General features: G+C 36.3%; 1 protein-coding gene across 1 annotated transcript; it reads right to left on the reverse strand.

Annotated features, from left to right (window-relative positions):
• Positions 1 to 3,208: 3,208 nt before the first annotated feature.
• LOC147405273 (ankyrin repeat protein SKIP35-like) lies at positions 3,209 to 15,310 on the reverse strand. Its single transcript, XM_086441517.1, has 3 exons — positions 14,142 to 15,310; positions 4,548 to 4,980; positions 3,209 to 4,336 (listed from the first exon to the last, which is right to left on the reverse strand). The coding sequence occupies exons 1-3, from the start codon at positions 14,798 to 14,800 to the stop codon at positions 3,521 to 3,523; spliced, it is 1,908 nt and encodes a 635-aa protein (XP_086297643.1). The 5' UTR covers positions 14,801 to 15,310; the 3' UTR covers positions 3,209 to 3,520.
• Positions 15,311 to 18,841: the final 3,531 nt, after the last annotated feature.

Consider the following 18,841-nt stretch of genomic DNA (forward strand, 5'->3'; position numbering starts at 1 on the left):
TATTCCTAATTAAATTTATATTTTAGGTACCAAAAGCAAAAAAACCCTACTTGTGTATTAGGGATTTTTTGAAATCCAACTTCTCGATTAAACAATTTTCTGGATTTTATTGGTGCAATGATGTACATGTTAACAATGTTCAAGCCTTATTCGCGTGCAAAGTCTGAAGAGGTACCTTGAGTACAAAGTTTTGTGCAATCTGGAGGGTATTTTTTTTTTTGGAAATAAAAAACTCTATTGGCATTCATAGCAAAGGAGCTCTATAGACACATTAACGTGTAAATAAAGGGTCTTCTTTATAAAGAGCTGCTATTGACAACCCAACTTTTACTTATTGCACTTGAATTAAAAATAAAAGCTCCTTGTTTGCTAATTTTTTTATTTTTGGGGTTTATGAAATTGTTTGAATGAGTGATATAATTTTTTGCAATGTTGATTTAGCCAAACTTTTGTAACATTTGAAAAGTGTGTTTTAATCTTTAATTGGATTGATAAATAATTTAAGAAAATTGGAGTGTGATAAGTAAAAGTTGGGGGGTGCTAATAGCAGGTCTCCTTTATAAATCATAGATGGCATACCATCACATGTCAGTTGATTTTTTTACATTTTACTGGGATATAAATTTTGAAAGATCTATTGACAAGATTTTATTGTGTGCACAATACTATTATTACTAGTTTGCCTCATCTCCTCACTGGTTTTGATGCCAAATGTTATTTTAGTCATAACCAATGGCAATCATATATCATTAGCTTTTATGTTGTTTGCTGTCTTAAGATTGGTGATGGTATCGAGGACTCTTTATACTTCTATATGAACTATGGTATTGTATGTGGTTGTTCTCCTTATGATGAGTTCCTACTCAAATCTTTTTTCTTTTAATAGAGCAATGTTGTAGGTTTGGCCATATTACTTAGTGATCTCACCTGTTGAAATAACCTTGAGGAGACCACTAAGGAGGAGCTTCGGTCCACAACCATAGAGTCTTAAGTTAAGGCAATGGTCATTCAGTGCAGAGAAAATGGAAAACAATGTCTAATAATTCACATTCCCATGAAATTAAAGCCCCTAATTATCCACAAAAGTTAAAAGGAAGAGTTAATCAACAACCACAAGATGTGGTAACTCCTGTGACAAGTTGATGGTTCCCAAAAACAAAATGACCCAAATTTACATTCACTGTTCAATCTGTCCAAGAAGGAAGAATCGTCCAAGCAATTAGTCTTCCTCTTGACCCCATTCTCGAACAATGTTGGAAGCCATTCACGCACATTATGCTTCTTTAAGGATCTACATTCAGAAAGGAATTCATAAATACCCTAAGGTTTTAATAAAAAATTGCAAAATTAAGATTTGTTGTCCTCTTGAGAGAGGAGGATTAAGAGAGAGAGAAAGAGAGACTTGTATATTTTGGAAGAGTACAACCGTCATAGTGAGAGATAGAGATTGACAATTTAAATCATTATGACGGACTTTTGATTCAATTGGTTCATTTATAAAATAGTCCCTACCAAACAATTTTCTCTTCAATAAAACCATTCACAAACATCATCCAAAGCTAAAACCCAACAAAAATTAAAAAAAAAATTAATAGAATTAGCTGTGATAGATAAAATATAAAATATAAAATACAAGGGGCACGTAGTAGGATAGATATCATATCACACCTCACACCACGCTGGCCTTCATGTTGATATGGAGTTTGTTTCATGCATGCCTTGTATTATATATATTTATCCCCAAAGGAACAAAACAAGTACTTCTTAGAGGAAACCTTTCAAAGGTGGCTTATTCCATTACTTCAGCTTTATGCTAAAATGATGTCCTTGTATTACTAATGAGAGAAAAATATTCCTTTTCATGTAAGATGTCTTGCATTATTGTTTGGGATTGTGCTTTAAGAGGCAAAATCAAAGGGGTCCATTTATGTTGGGTCTAGGAGCAGTCATGGTTTTTAAACTCGGCCAAGACCGAGACGTATCGCCCAAGTTAATTCGATATCGAAATTGAACGAGATCAACTCACAAAGTATTTTGAGACGACCGCGTATAGTGAGATAAGCAAGTCGTCTTAAACGATATTTTTCAATATCTCGGACGATACAAACAAACAGCACAGAAAATGATTAACTCACGAGTTAAACGAGAAGTATCAGACGATATTTTCAAAATCTCGTCCTAGTTAATTGAGACAAATGAGTTAAAGCCTCAACCCTCTATTCTTGCACCCCCAAATCGATTTTTTTGTGTTCATTTTTTAATAGGGATCATTTTTAAATTTTTTCAGATTTTTTAAATGGTTAAAGACCATTGTCACAATGTCGAACGAGACGAGACGTATCATCCGAGTCAACTCGGTATCGAAGATGAACGAGACGAGACGTGATATTGAGTTTAAAAACCATGGGAGCAGTGCAAGGCAAATTCTATTCTTTTGGGGTTTGTTTTTTTTTTTTATTTTTTTTATTTTAAACTTTGGGAAAGGGCATTTAGGATTTTGCATTAATTTGTGAGAGAAGTACCAAGTCAAGCAGAAACATCATTAGTTTTCAAACCTAGGGCATCTCAAATATTCACCAAAATGTATGAGGGGCGTCTAAATCACCTTAAAAATTGATGGGATGGAGCAACAAATACATAGGGTAGGGGTATCTATAATGACAAATATTCACCAAGACGTAAACGGGCATCTAAATCCCATAACAAACAATATTGGGATGGGGGTAAATAATTACCAAAATGAGGGGTGATATAGAAATTTCAAAAAGGGTGTTTCAACAATAACCTTTTTTAGGGTGGGTTGATTTCGTACCAAATGTTAAAAGTGTAACAATTTAAATTGAATTTTTTGTATCCATAGTGGTAATTGGCGGGGTTTGCCAATATGTAGCACATAAAATACTAATATCTACTTTAGTTGTGGGACAACATAGTCAAAGGGGGTAAGTAATCAATTTAAAAAACATCAATGTAACAGTCTGACTTGGTTGAGATGTCGTACAAACAAGTTCCAGGGCCTTAGATAACTCTAATTCAACGTAATCCAGCCAACTTGGCAGAGATTTAAGTTTTTAGAGGCTAGTCCATCATGCTTTAGGTTCATTGGATGAACCTTTGTAAAGAAGATGAACACAGTTTCTATAAAAATGATTTACCAATCTGATCGATCACTAGGAGCTTAAAAAACAGAAATGGCGAGCGAAAAAGATGGACAAGAATGTAGTATTTATGCATGTGTAAGTACAAGGGTGGGTGAATGACCAAAGCACAACATACTCTCTCCTCTCAATCCAACTGAAATTACTCTTATATATACAAAATAGGCACATGCATGCATTGACCAATAGAGTAATGGCGTAGTGAACAGTTAGATGAACTAGCCAAACCACATAATGGGAACCACTTCATAAGCTATATAACATTCTAAAGATTATCATTCTTTATGACATGATGACATTTGTATGTAAATCGAGAGAGAGAGAGAATTGAAAATCTAATAGATGATACTAAATTGGCCCCACTAAGAAGAAACGTTATTAGTTGATGATCCAAGTAAAAACGGTGGAAGATGATGCTCCAAAATGGCCAGGAGCTCCCTCCCATGGCTTGTCTCGTCTACAGGCCCATTTCCGAGCCTTCTTGCTGCTTCCACGAGTTGTCCCCTTAGTCGTTGTGATAACAAGCTACCACCCATATCTGCACATTCCCTGTAGAGTGGCAAATAGGCTATGGTTGTCCTCAAGGGTGCAGGGAGATCACTCAAACATATAGCAGACTCGCCCCACCTCAAGATCCTCATCACATTCACATAATGGTCCTGTTCAAACATCAAGCCATCCAAGAAGGCTGCCTCTGACCAATGCTCCCGCAGGAATTCCCTTAGTTCGGGAGCAACAGCCTCATCATCTGACCTAGCAATGCTGTCTGCAACAGAGTAGGTGGCAGCTGGGTCCCCAAGAAAGTCAGAGCAAAGGAGGAAGGCAACACCATCAAGGGAACCACCACTTCGTTCACCAGCCGCTTTGAGAATCTCGATGCTCAGAGCAGCAAGGACATGCTGGGGGACGTGTGGGAGGAGGTAAGCAGCAATCTCGACTTGGCTGCTGGAGGTGGCAGCGGTAAGGGCAAGACAGAGCTCCATGTCCTGGCATCCCCTTTGAACAAACCATTGAACAACTTGCATGCATCCCCTCTCTGCAGCTCTCATCAAAGGACCTAAAAAGGCAACGGCATTACCCTCTTCCACCAGACACTCCATTGTACCAATCTTGCAGTAGTGGGAAGCAAAACCCAAAGCCAGGTCCACATCAATGTCCAAACTGTTCCTTTGAGCAATCTAAACCACAAATTCCATCATCAAAAGAAAAGGAGGAATAAGGAAATCCAGCAGGTCAGGAAAGAAAAACATTGGTACTAAATATATTGACCTCGAGTGTGTGTTCCCAAACTAATCTTCTTCTAAATATTAGTTTTATTTTATTTTATTTATTTATATGAGTATAAATATTAGTTATTTATACAATGAAACATTCCAAATTGGAAGTTACCTGCAGTAAAATGCGAACAAGCTCTGTGCTCCCAAAACGTGATGCTTCAAGAAAGCATTGGTTGACATTGTCAGCACCCCCTTCTACCAACATTCCCAACAAACCCTGGATTGCAGTTGTTGAAATCCCTGATGCCCAACCGGGATCAAAAGAGCTAGAGAAGAGTGTGAGAGGGAAGCATGCTGCATCAAAGGCCTCTGTGAAGTCCTTTCCTGTAAGCTGATTACCAGCAAGATCTAGGAATGCCTTGAACGCAGACAATTGGAGTTGGATTTCAACTGCTGAGCTCTGATTTACCCTATCCCTATTCCCCTGACAACGCGAATGGAAACCTATGCATTTCAATGCCCACTCCGTAAATTTCTGGACCTTGGCACCAGCTTCTGCTTTCAATACCTCATCCCCATTGCATTCTTGCAGCCGCTCATGCAACCTGTTAAGAAGTAATGGTTAAACAAATAGAACATAAGCATTGCATTGCAGAAGTAGGTAACATCAATAGTAACTAAAACTAACAAATATAGAAATAACTGTTTTTTAAGTTTATCTTACTAGAGGATGAGCTAGTACCAACTTATGTTTACAGTCTAATTTTTCAAATATTATTGCTATATATGCTTAAAAACAAACACACATCCATGAGCAGATATCATACTTAAAAGCAATAATTGAGACAATTAAGCAATAAAAAAATAAAAAAAAATTTATTTGATACCAACAAATGCTAAAACTCGTTCCCTTTCCTGAAAATGAAGTGACGCCCAACTGCAAACAGATTATAGTGATAGTTGCTACATGATTGCTAATGCTATTTCTGGTCAATAAAGTACATATGTCATCGATAGGTCATTATGCCATTGCATACTTTTGTATGCAATGACAAACTTTAAGATGCATTCACATATTGCTGGGAAAAAGTTAATGTTTTTTAATCTACTTCTATAAATACCCCATCAATGTTGAGGATTACCTAGTTGGAGCAGTCCTATTATTTGCAAATGTATAGGGAATAAATCATTTCAGGTCTTGACAGTGGCATGGCCCAACCAACAACACCCTCATGAACAGGAGGGGTTGGATGACATTATATAGTAGCATTTCCCTTAGTGTACAGATGGGGTTTCAATATTATGTTTTCTTTCGACAGACATGGTAGCAGAGTCACAAGGAGCAAGAGAGCATTCTATGAATGTATGACAAAAAATCTTTTAATGGATCTTCCTTCTTTTTTTTTCTGATAAATATTAAGATTTTATAAATACCAAAAGGAGATAAACGAAAAAATGGAGGCCGGGCAAGCCCCCAAGCAGAAAAACAATAAAACAAAAACAAAAGAAAAGACTACTAGTTACATACACCATCCCATCTAAAAACGAAGTCTTCGAAAGAGATCCCATCGAAATTCTTGATTAACTTAGCCTAAAAAAACAGCAGCCCTAAAATCTCCATGTACACCATATGCGATTTGCACTCCTTGCCCTGGAACACCCTATTGTTTCTCTCTATCCAAAGGCCCCAAGCAATGGCCGCTGGAAGAATAGCCCAAAGATGTCTTTTTCTATTAGAGAAGATGTTGTAAGCTCACCCTTCAAGCATCTAGGGAAAATTGTTGGGGAAAACCCAAAACATATGAAACAATGAAAGAAATGATCTCCAAATAGTACTAGAAAAGAGCAATAAAGAAGAGTGTGGTCCACAGATTCACCATCATTCATATAGAGGGGACAAAAATTTGGAGTGATTCACCCGAGATATCAGATTGTCCAAAGTAAGAGTCCTCCCAAAGGGAGGCAAGCCAAACGAAGAAGGATACCTTAAAGGGAACAAGAGATGACCAGATAAGAAAAATAGGAAAATAGTTTCTGAACTAGGACTTAAGGCTTTGAAGAAAGAATGCACAACTAAGACGATTCAATCCTGCGCAGACTAGACACTAACTTAATCAAAAGGTTTAGGAAGAGCTCTTTGCTAATCTGCTTCTATCAGTCATTCAAAAAATGATATTGGATCATTTTCCTTTGAAACCAGGTTGTGGGTACTGATCTACTTGCCATATTCCATCCATTTTCGAGAACATGTGGCTCAAGGATCCAAATTTCAAGGACAAGATTAAAGCTTGGTGGGAATTCTTAAGATAGAGAATCACCCAAGGTAATAGATTAAGTAAAGACTAATTGAGGAAGAGGAGATTTGGAATTCAACTAACGTGTTGGAAGGGGATACAACTCTAGGTCCCAAGGATTACTATTTTTCTTTTTTTCCCTTTCGTTTTCCCCCCTTTTTAAGGCAATCGTTGAGACATCGTAATTAGTGATTTTTAGGAGGTGGTGCAAGAAAAGGTCCATTTGGGCTACTATTTCCAACAATATTTTTATCACTTTGATCTCCAAGAAGCAAGGGATCATCAACATGTGGACTTGAGGCCCATCATTCTCACGAGGAGTGTGTACAAGACTATTGCCAAAACTTTAGCACCTAGATCATGGTCTATATCCTTTCCTCCGTGTTGTCTCAAGAACAAGGAATGTCTATTAGAGGTCATCAAAATCTAAATGGGGTCCTAATTAACAATGACATTGTGAAAGCATAGGCTCTAGAGGTAGATGAGATGCCCTTGGAATAGTGTAGGATCAATATGGAAAAGGCCATCGTATAAATTAGAATTTACTAGCTTATGTCCTAGGGAGAATTGGAATTTGGAGATAAATTGCGGCGATAGATTAAAAATTGCATTTCTTCCCCTACTTTTTTCTCTTTTGATGCATGGGTCACCTTCTAGTTATTTTACAAGTTCCAGAGATTTGAGATAAAAATATCTTTTGTTGCATTTCTTGTTCATCATAATCATTAAGGTTTTAGATAGGATAGTAGAGAATAGTAGTTTGGAAGTTTTCTAGGGATAAAGGTAGATGATTGATATATAATCTTTCTTGGAAGCCAATGATAATATTTTTTGTTAGCTCTTCCACATATCAGGTGCAATACTTTAGAAGGCTTGTTATGTTGTTTTGAAGCGGGTTCGAAAATTCTTTTTTATAAGTAAATTTTCTTTTTTATTGAGAAAGAGTGATGCATGACTATGAACTAATTAAAATGATGGTTATGAGATTATGAAAAAAATTATCAATGACAAGGAATATTACAAGCTACCAGATTCTATCACAAAAAAATAAGAAAAGTCTAGTAAATAACTAACAAATAATTCTAGACAATATTTTAAGTCCCACCGATCTGAATCTAAAATATTAAATTAAGGGATCTTATGGAAGGCGGAACTTCCAACTAGCCTAGGGTATTAATCTAACAATGTCTAAGAAGATCTAGAGAATTGATGTTCCTAAAGGTTAGATCTAGGGTTGGAATAAGGTTAGATGAATAAAAATAAGAATTTAGGATGGTCTAAGCTTGCTGTAAATAATTGAGTAGCAAATAGGGATGAATTTTGGTTGATTTTGGTCGATTTTGGACTGGTTTGGGCTAGGGCTGGGTAGCAACATGGTAATTTTGAGAGGGGTTTTGGTAGGTTCTAGTATGTGTAGGATATCTAAAAAAAATGTTGGTAAGGGCTCACCTAGGGTCTCGTAAGAGAAAAAAATCATAGAAAACTATGGAAAGAAGAAGAAAATTAAACTATACTTGCAAACCAAGAAAAAAATAAAAGAGATAAATGATTCTACTCACTAAGATGAATGCCCCAACATTCATGATAGGAAAACGAAAAATTCTGTAAATTATATTAAAAACAGCCTCCATAAAATAACATAAAGATGTCCTTAAATAGTAAAACATAACCCTAAAGAGAAAAGACCTAAACTACCCTTAAGTAAAAGATAAATTACAAAAAATATCTAATTTTCGTAACTTTTTCTCTCCTAAAATTTCAAACCTTAAAAACTTAAATAAAAGACAACCTAAAGTACGAAACTACCCCCAAAAATTTATATTATGACCATGGGCCAATAAAATATAAAAATAAGCCCAAAACATTAAAAAATAATAATAATTAAAATAAAGTCCAAAATAGAAAATGAAATAAATCCTAAGTATTCTAGCACTATGGTCACATGTTGGTCATTCTAATTCAATCAAAAAGTCCTCCTCGATCCAAATGCAACCCATATGCACTTTCCAATGTACTCTTCAAAAGATCTTGCACATGGGGGATCTTCAAGTCCTCTCCGTAGCTATCACCAACCAATCCACAAGGAAGCTCGTGATTCCCTTCTCTTATGGTAATAGTTAAAGAGTAATAATCTGATATCCCCATCAAAGAGAAATGTGGCTGAGATAACTAGCCAAAGAACAAAGGAGAACTAGAATTTACAACATTACATCGAGTACAAAGACTCCCATCTTAAAACAAACTCCTCAAAAAAAAATACCCATCTAAAATCTGGATCTAGCTCACTCCAATAGAATAGCAGCTCTGAGATTCACAAGTTCAACTCACGAAAATTATTGACCACTCCTTGGAAAACTCTTCAATTTCTTTCCCTTCAAGTGGCCTCGCAGAAAGCGAAACTTCAACTCTTGGTGAGCACTCTAGGAGACAACATTGATTCCATACCTTTTACTAAACTAGGTCATCCCCTTAGAAGCAATCTATAGATAGAAAGCCTTGTGTGACCTAATGATTGACAGTCTCAATTGGAAGTTTAAGTACTTTTCCAAAGAGGCTAAGATGATTTTGATTAAAAACACCCTTAGCAACTTATAGGTTTCTTTTGTGTCCACATTTTTAATGCCGAACTCAGTGGCACATTTGCTAGATAAATAATTAGAGATATCTTATGGAATTATTAGTTTTTTTCATTAATTGAGGAAAAGGTCGAGATGCTCCTCCCCAAGAAACACCCCCCCCCCCTCCAAAAAAAAAAAAAACAACTTAGGGATTTCAATACTACAAATGTTCTCTCACCAGTCAAAAAAGTCCTCACAAAAAAAAAAAATCCTTTTAAACTCTTTAAAGATTTTGCACCAAAAGAATAAGAGCCCAAGAATTGAAATAATCAACTCTTGAGCCGATTGCGCATTTCCTTGAAAAGTTCACGCATTTCTTTCTGTCCAAATTCCCCAAAAGACCACAAATGGGGTTAAACCTCAAATCAACTTCTTGGCATGGCAAAAGTTCAATCCCAATTGAAACCATTCCCCAAGGACACCTCTAACTTAACCCGGAACACAAAAATCCACCCCAAACAAGGATAAGAAATGAGCTCACACCACCTTTGCCACCTCACAATGAACGAGTAAATGATTGGCGGATTCCTCGCTTGACAAACACATGCAACACCCGTTCGAGCCACAAAAACCCCTTTTCCTTAAAGATCTTGCGTTTCAATTCTTTCCTATACGATCGTCCAAACAAAACAAACTACCTTCAATGACAACCTCGGACCCCAAACCACGACATGAGGAAAAGTCGGATCCCCATTCCTACATAGATCTTTATAGAAGTCCCTAACCAAAAATAACCCTTTTTTATTGGGTGCCCGCAATCACACATCTTCCTCCTAAACACCTCTTGACAGACTATCCAGGTAACCAATCAACTTAGAAACCTCTAACATCACCTAATCGGTCAACAACCTCCTTAGAACCAAGTCCCAACCTATAGTCCCACTATCCAACACCCGGAAGATTACTACAAGGTGGTTCTTTTTACTGATAACGCATATAACACAAGACATCTCTACCTAAAAGAGCCCCCCCCCCCCCCCAAGTGTCCCAAAATCCAACTTTGTTCCCCCTCCCCACCTAAAAAGTGACCATTTTTTTAATTGAGGCAAAATCTTTAAAATACCCTGCCACACCCCACAACCATACAGACTTTTAGCATCGCCACTCACCCAACCCATAGGATCCTCCCCAAATTTTGCCAATATCACCTTCCGCCACAATCCTTCCTATTCTACGCCGAATCTCCAAAGTCACTTTCCTAACAAAACCCCATTCAAAATCCCCATTTTCCTGAAGCCAAGATCGCTCCAAACTTTTGACAGAACACACATTCCTCCAACTGACCAAGAGAAGCATGGCATTCTTGGTAGAATATTTTCAAGTATCATTTGGTTAGTTGGAAGACCATCACTTTCCAAAAGTTCAGGGAGGCCTGGGAATCAAAACTTTCAAAACCATGGATTAGTTTCTCCCTCAATTTATTTATTTATTTTTGAAATAGCAGGATGTCTCCATACCCTTTGGGATGGGAATAGTCCTTATGGTCACAATTCCCGACCCCACGTAAATTTCTCAACATGCAATAGAGTAACTTAGGAACCACCCAATTTTGAACATACAACTAAAGGGAGTAAACCCCATCACTAGTTTTATCATTGAGCCAACCCCTTAGGGTTTAAAATTGTTTTCCTCAATAAGCAACTAAGGGTATTTAGGGAGGACCACTTGTCTTTGTGGAGGTAGAACATTAAGGAGAAATATGAATAGAGAAATTTGAGAAGAGGATCAGTTCTCTTAGAAATTCTAACAATTGTGGCATCTGGAAAGGTATCCCCAAAGTATAGTTAAAGTTCTAGAGAGAGATTACATTTCTATTTGTTAATGGAGACGGAGTTCACTTATGGGAGGACTTACGGTATGCCATATCCCCTGTCCAAGTTTCATTCTGACTTCTATATATCTTGTTTCTCATGAAAAGTGGAAGACTTTGCCATCTGGGATGGTGAAAAGCTTTGCATTAAACCTTGGATTTAAATGGAATCTTAATGATTGGAAATTGTTTCACTTAATTATAGCATTTGTGGATTCATTGGCACTTAGGTTTGGATTAGAGATGGTGCCTTATAAAGATCTTTGACATAAAGCAAGAAGATCTTTGGTCATTGACCATTTTTGCCATTTGTTGGGGTATTTGGTTGGAGTGGAATTGTAAGAACCTTGAAGTGAAGGGGTAATATGGAGAGAAGAGATTTGGGTGGTATAGTAACGAGCCCACAGGGATTTACGGATGTAGTGTGTGGAGGGGTATAATGAAGGTTGTCGAGGAGTTTGAAAGGGAAGTCAGATACAAAGTAGGGATGGGGGACAAGGTCAGATTTTGGGAGGATCTATGGTGCGGAACTTCAACTCTATCTACTCAATTCCCATCCTTGTACGCTTGCTCGTTGAAAAAACATAACTCAGTAAGGCAATGTCTGATTCGGGATGGTAACACGGACTCTTGGAATCTGGGATTTAGGAGGAATTTCAACGATTGGGAATTGACAAATGTTACATCTCTGCTAAATCTCATAAGTTCAATTCAATTAAGAGAGAACGAGCCAGATAGAAGGGAATGGGTCAAGGCCAAGGATAAGAAGTTCTCTGTTAAGTCATTCTATTATTGTTTGTTGCCGGCGGGTGAGGTCTCTTTCTATCCATCCATTGTTTGGTCTGCTCCTGTTCCTTCGAAGGTGTCCTTCTTTCTTTGGCTTGCTTCTTTAGGAAGAATCCTCACCTTGGATAATTTGATCTATCGAGGGTGGATAACCCCAAATTTTTGCTTTCTTTGCTTTCGGGATGGGGAGTCTATTAACCACATTCTAATTCATTGTCCTTTTTCTCGAGGTATTTGGATGTTTTTCTTATCCCGTTTTCAGGTGGATTGGGTACTTCCTTCATCTTTTTGGGCGCTTTTGGAGGGTTGGAATTTAAATATCTTCGATGCTAGAAAGAGATATCTTTGGACTATCCTACCGTTCGCAATTGCTTGGGGTCTTTGGAGAGAACGCAATAACAGGGTGTTCCATAGCAAGGAGAGCTCGTCTCACACGGTGACCTTAGAGATCTTGGGTTTGCTTTTCCTTTGGTCTAAGTTGAGCAAAAACTTTGAGGGAACTTGTTTCCAAGACTTTGTTTTTAATTGGGATAGCATTTGTGATTTGTAGTCCCTTGTAGGGCTTGTTCTTTTTGTACTTTTTATGTCTTTTCCTTTCTTGTTGGTTAGCTTCTTTTGTAGTTTGGGGGCTATCTCAGCCTCCCTTCTTTCTTTTAATTTATAAAATTTATATTTATAAAAAAAAAAGAACCTTGAAGTGAAGGAGCATACCATGTACGAGGTTCTCATATCTATTACTAGTTTAATCTTCTCTTAGAATTAGAGCTTTAGGGAATGTAGAGAAGCTTTCTTGAGGATTTTTTGTTTCTATTAGGCTTATCATGTGGGGCTTGAGAGTATTGTAATCTGCTTGCTTTTTTTCTCTTTTGTTCGTTTATTTTCTATTGTATTTGTTGGAGGTTTTTCTTCTTCAATAAATTTTTTACCTGTAAAAAAAAAATCGTTGACTGCATGTACCACCAATACTTATCTGAGCTTCTTTGTTTTCATGGTCAATGATTCCTTCTAAGATATTCTATTTCCTGTGCAACACATCCTTGTAAGATATCCTTATAGTTGATCTTAAAGATCTAGAAGTGATGTAGGAAAACCTAGATTTGTTCGATTCTAAGGTTGTTCTACTTTAGAAAGATAGTACCTTGGAATTACACCAAGATGGATGACCTCTAATCATTGGAAGAACTGCAAAATTCCTTTTTTATTCCATTAATTTCTAAAAACTAATTACAGTTGCAATATATATAAGTTAGACTCAAAACCATAATCCTATAATTAGTTGAAAATTGATTCTTTTGACCTTGAGAAGTCAATCTCGTGTAGGATTGACACCCCATTAGTATTTTGACCATAACTTTATCAAAACTCACCAGAATTGCGAAATCTTAGGCTCGTTGGATAGGTAATTGAATAACCTATCAAATGGCACAAAAATTGACTCAATATGACAAGTTTTGACCCCCCTCAAAATAAGGCCTAAAGAAATTTTAAAAAAAAACGTGAATAGTACCTAAACTCTTACATGACTTCTAAAAAAATTAAAAGACATCTAGAAAATAATCTAATCCAAAACTAATCTCAATAAAATAAAATGGATAAAAATAATTCTAGATCCAAACAAGCTACCACCCAAATAACTGCAAAATTTCCATTGGAACCTATGACCGCTGGCTTGATTTATGTCCCACGTGTAGAAGACTACCCATTGTTGTTACATGTGTAAATCAAGTGGACCATCTATGAACCATTTGCTGGCCCAAGATATTTAGAAGTATTTATTTGATCAATTTGGGGCCATATTGACAATGATCGGGTTTGAGTTCTAAGTTTGTGATAGATGGCATTTTTCCTCCGTTTCTTCAAGAGAGTGCCTTCTTAGGAAAATGCTTCTGCTTGCTATTTGTTTGGGTTTTGGGGAGGAAGGAAATCATAGGGATTTTAAAGGAAAGTATGAAGAAATACAAATTACTATCATCAACAGCAAAGCATTTTAGTTTAAATGGTCTTTTCTTTTAAGGAGCACAAAGGTTTGTTCACTGGGGATGAAGTATTTAGACGGGATCTTATCAGCAGAGAAGGACCTTAGCCTTCGTTGTTTTCTATTATCTACAGGAAGGTCATCTCGACTTATTTGGAATGTTGTTTCCATGTATCTATGTGTTTCCCTTTTCTTTACTAATAGAAAAAAATATATATACATATCATGATGATTGCGAAGCAAAAGATTAATAGGAGATACAAATTGGAGCGATAAGTTTTACCTTTGCGCCATGAGAGTCACTGTATCTGCCAAACTCATTGTTCGGCTCTGGCATGCAGAGACGCATGAAGCAAGAAACGAAGTTCTAAGAGCCGCTCTTGTAAAGTCATAAGCACCATTAAAAATGATCTTCTTGATCAAGCTCGTTATCCCATGTAGCTCTTGTTGTGTACTTAAGAACCAGATGGAATCCAAAGAGATGCACAAGGCATCATTAAGAGTTTGTGGGTCTGCCAACAGGATCAGACTCTCCGCGAGCTCCCATTCGTGAGAGCTAACAGCATTCTGAAATGCACGGCCCAAATCAATCCTATCTTGTTTGCTGAGCTTCTTTTCATGCCGATGATTATTGTCCTTCTTTTGAAGTTCAACTGTCATCCTTGATTTGAGCTTCTTGGGATTGTTGCAACTACAACCCCCACCCCCAGATGTTCTTGGGTCTTTGTTGAGAAGTGGTGCTTGTGCTTCTCTAGAAAAAACCATGTTACTTCCCTCGCCCTCACTTCCTTCCAATGTTAAAGCTTTTTCGCAATCAGTTCTGTTTTCTTCAGTTTCCATTTCTGCAGCACACAAGGTCAAGGTGGGATCTTTGGAATTGGTCCCATCTTCCAAATGTAAACCACCGTCCCTTTCTTCCTTAAAAATGATCTCCTCTTCCATTCTCTTCCACCCAAACCAAAGGTTTCAATCTTCTCTCTCAAATCAATCACTCTCAATTTCTACAAAATTGCAAAAATGACTGAATCCAAGCCACCCCCCTCGGTCGGATGAGAGAAATATAACAACTAAGGATGATTGATCGGTTTTGTTAACTCCCTGAAATGATGCTTAATGCAGAAATAGAAGACAAATGCCAAGTTTTTTTTGTAGGGCAAACAAGGGAAGTAGCAGAAACCCAGATCAAATCAAATAAGACAGATTAACACAACCAATTGAAATCCAACACCAAGATTAATATGAGAAAGTGGAACGAACAACAACTCGACTATTCTAATTTCTATAGGAAATATTCAATTCGCCTATTAATTCCTAAACAACACCTAGATTGCAAACCTATTTTTAACAATCATCAAAGAAACAAAAACTCGTCATGGAATTACAACTTCCCTCTAAACCTATCCAAGAAATTTCGATTCAACCAAAACCCAATCCCTCCCTCCCTCCCTCAACAGAAAGGAACGCTAGGAATACGCACCGAGATTACAACCCAATTTCATCAACATATATACTACAAAATCAAACCCAGAAAAAAAAAATCTTTTTTTTTTCGGTCTACAATAGCATTAATCGAAATTATAAAAGGAAAAAAAAAAAAAAAACAAAGTAAGAGAAATCACGAAAGAAGATGTCGGATAAAATAAAGAGGAAAGAGTAACAAAACCCGATTTAATAGGAGACGGACAGAGAGGAGAGAGTTTGGGAAATCAGGAGCCAGTCCTGAGAATTGTGGACTCAAATATGAGCTTTTGTTTTTGTTATAAATTTTATTTTTTTTCCTCATGGGATGGGAGAGAGAGGGCATGGACAGATGACATTATTGGAGGAAATAAAAAATGGGATTCACTGATGAATGCCATCACACCCACACGAAAGCAATACTCTACGGTGGATCTCCCGTTCCTTTTTCTTTTTGTATTTTATTATTATTATTCTTATTATATTCTTTTTTTTTTTTTACCAACATACCTCCCTAGATAATAAGGTATATAGTACAAACCTCATTTAATTTCGAAAATTTTACTTAATAACCATAATGTAGGGTTTTTCCACTAAATGACCCCTAAATTTTTGGACTAATTAGTTCAAATTAGTAATTATTTTCAACTAATGACGTATTTCCTAAAATAAGTCTTATACGTCATATATAGAGTATTTTTTTTTTCAATCATCAACACCCTAGATCATAAATGGAAATAGGTTATTTTTTTCACTAAATGACTTATTTTTAATGAGTTCAATAATTTGATTTGACAGGATTTTAACTCAAAATCCTAATATCATCACCCAGAGACTTTACCACATTAATTAGTTGACACCTATTTTTTCAATCATAATTTGTAGATTTTTTATTATTTTCTATTAACCTCCTCCTATAATCAATTACATGATTTTTGAAATCTATAATTATTCATTTTTGGGATTAGCTCCAGCAATTATTCTTGTGGACCTATATTCTTTGTCTAACGTAAATGTCAAAATTGGTTTTTTTTTTTCCTTGGTCATTAAAATAATGATTACTTTTGAAAAATATTGTAGACCTATTAATTAAATGATTTCTATCAAAGATTGTTTCATATTTGTCAATTCAATTCTGATTTACACAATTTCAAATAGATAAAACTATTACAATAGCTTTGCCTATCAATCGAGTAGGTGACATTGGATTAACTCTTGGGATTTCAGGTCATTTTCCTCTCTTTCAAACAATAGACTATGGAACCATTTTTGCTCGTGCAAAGCATAATTATTATGAAAATTTTGGACACTCATTCATTTGCTTGGTCAGTGATTCGAATAACAATGTTGTTTAATACTTTTTTTTTTTTGTTTAATGCCTATGTTTAGTTGGAGTTTTGTTGTTTAATACCTATTTATTACATTATTTGTTATCATGATAAAAATTGTTGTATCATAAAATTAGAGAGTTACTATCGGCACCCCAATTTCCTAAATTATTTATCACACCTCAATTAAAGATTAAACACACCATTTAAACATTGAAAAGGTTTGGCTCAAATTATTATCTCAACATTACAACACTCGTTCAAACAATTTCAATAGTTGTTTAGGATTATGATTAGGCTCATATAAAATCTTAACAAAAGTAAAAAAATGAGAGAGAACTTCTATTTGTACCCCAACAACCATTTAGTTATTTTCTTTACTTTTAATGGGAAATGTTCAGCACCAAACATTTTGACAAACATTTTGGCAAAACATTTTTCAAAACATGGGTTAGAAGTTTTGGAATGGGCTGATTTTTGGTGAGGATGATCTCTACGGTGAGGAGATCATCATCACCAAAAATCAGCCCATTCCAAAACTTCTAACCCCATCAAAAATGATTTACAAAGAATGAACGATCTACGATTTTTCAACTTGTAAACATGGGGCTAGAAGTTTTGGAATGGGCTGATTTTTGGTGAGGATGATCTCCTCACCGTAGAGATCATCCTCACCAAAAATCAGTCAATTCCAAAACTTCTAACCCATGTAGGACAAAAATGGTTGGCTAAAATGTTGGCCAAAATGTTTGGTGCTGAACGGGACCAATTTTTAATTGGAGTGTAATAAGTAAAAGTTGGGGTGCCAATAGTGGCTCTCTGAAATTATTGCATTTGCATAAGACACAAAATAAGAAAATAACCCTTACAGAGCCTCGCACGAGGTCTAACTAAGAGTAAGCTTTGATCTCCCCGCATGCTCAGAAGCCCTCAATGTGGCTGGTGTCGAAAGAGACCATGATAACATGCATTAGGGATAAGCAACTACAAGAATACATGCAGATAAAACAATCATATGTACTTTATGGTTTAATTGTACGACACACTCTTATTCTCTCATTTTTATTCGATTTGAAAGCTCTGAATCATGGTTATTCTTATCATTGAAAGGCGATGAAGATGGAAATCAGTGACCTCCATAGGAGAAAAATGTGATGGTCACTTATAATCTGATGACCATAAATGCACTTCTTTAGTTTCTTCATTGACTTTTGTAGATAATATATATATATGGGAAATGTTCAGCAACAAACATTTTGGCAAAACATGGGTTAGAGGTTTTGGAATAGGCTGATTTTTGATAAGGATGATCTCTACGGTGAGGAGATCATCATCACCAAAAATCAGCCCATTCCAAAACTTCTAACCCCATCAAAAATGGTTTACAAAAAATGGACGGTCCATAATTTTTCAACTTGTAAATATGGGTTAGAAGTTTTGGAATGGGCTGATTTTTGGTGAGGATGATCTCCTCACCTTAGAGATCATCCTCACCAAAAATCAGCCCATTCCAAAACCTCTAACCCATGTTTTGAAAAATGTTTTGCCAAAATGTTTGGTGCTGAACATTTCCCTATATCTAACCCATGTTTTGAAAAATGTTTTGCCAAAATGTTTGGTGCTGAACATTTCCCTATATATATATATATATATATATATAGGGTCCCGTTCGGCACCCTAAGTTTTACCACACACTTTAGCAAACGCGTTTTGTCCTACATGGGTTAGAAGTTTCGGAATGGGCTGATTTTTGGTGAGGATGATCTCTATGGTGAGGAGATCATCCTCACCAAAAATCAGTTCATTCCAAAACTTCTAACCCCATCAAAAATGATTTACAAAAAATGGACGGTCCACGATTTTTCAACTTGTAAACATGGGGCTAAACATTTCGGAATTGGCTGATTTTTGGGGAGGATGATCTTCTAATCATAGAGATCATCCTCACCAAAAATCAGCCCATTCCAAAACTTCTAACCCATGTAAGACAAAAAACGTTTGTTAAAGTGTGTGGTAAAACTTAGGGTGTTGAACATTTCCCATATATATGTATATATAGGGAAATGTTCAGCACCAAACATTTTGGCAAAACATTTTTCAAAACATGGGTGAGAAATTTTGGCATGGGCTGATTTTTGGTGAGGATGATGTCACCAAATTTTATATAAACAGAGAGATATCCTCAAATTTTACTCAC

Source organism: Akebia trifoliata, chromosome 4, assembly GCF_017979445.1.
Source record: "Akebia trifoliata isolate Shusen 1 chromosome 4, ASM1797944v1, whole genome shotgun sequence".
NCBI classification, from domain to species: Eukaryota; Viridiplantae; Streptophyta; class Magnoliopsida; order Ranunculales; family Lardizabalaceae; genus Akebia; species Akebia trifoliata.

Coding starts and splice junctions, on each gene's coding strand:
- LOC147405273 (XM_086441517.1), bottom strand. CDS start 14,800: ATGGAAGAGGAGATCATTTTTAAGGAAGAAAGGGACGGTGGTTTACAT. Junction 4,981..14,141: donor GTGACTCTCATGGCGCAAAG/GTAAAACTTATC, acceptor ACTTCTTAACAG/GTTGCATGAGCGGCTGCAAG. Junction 4,337..4,547: donor TTGTTCGCATTTTACTGCAG/GTAACTTCCAAT, acceptor TTTGTGGTTTAG/ATTGCTCAAAGGAACAGTTT.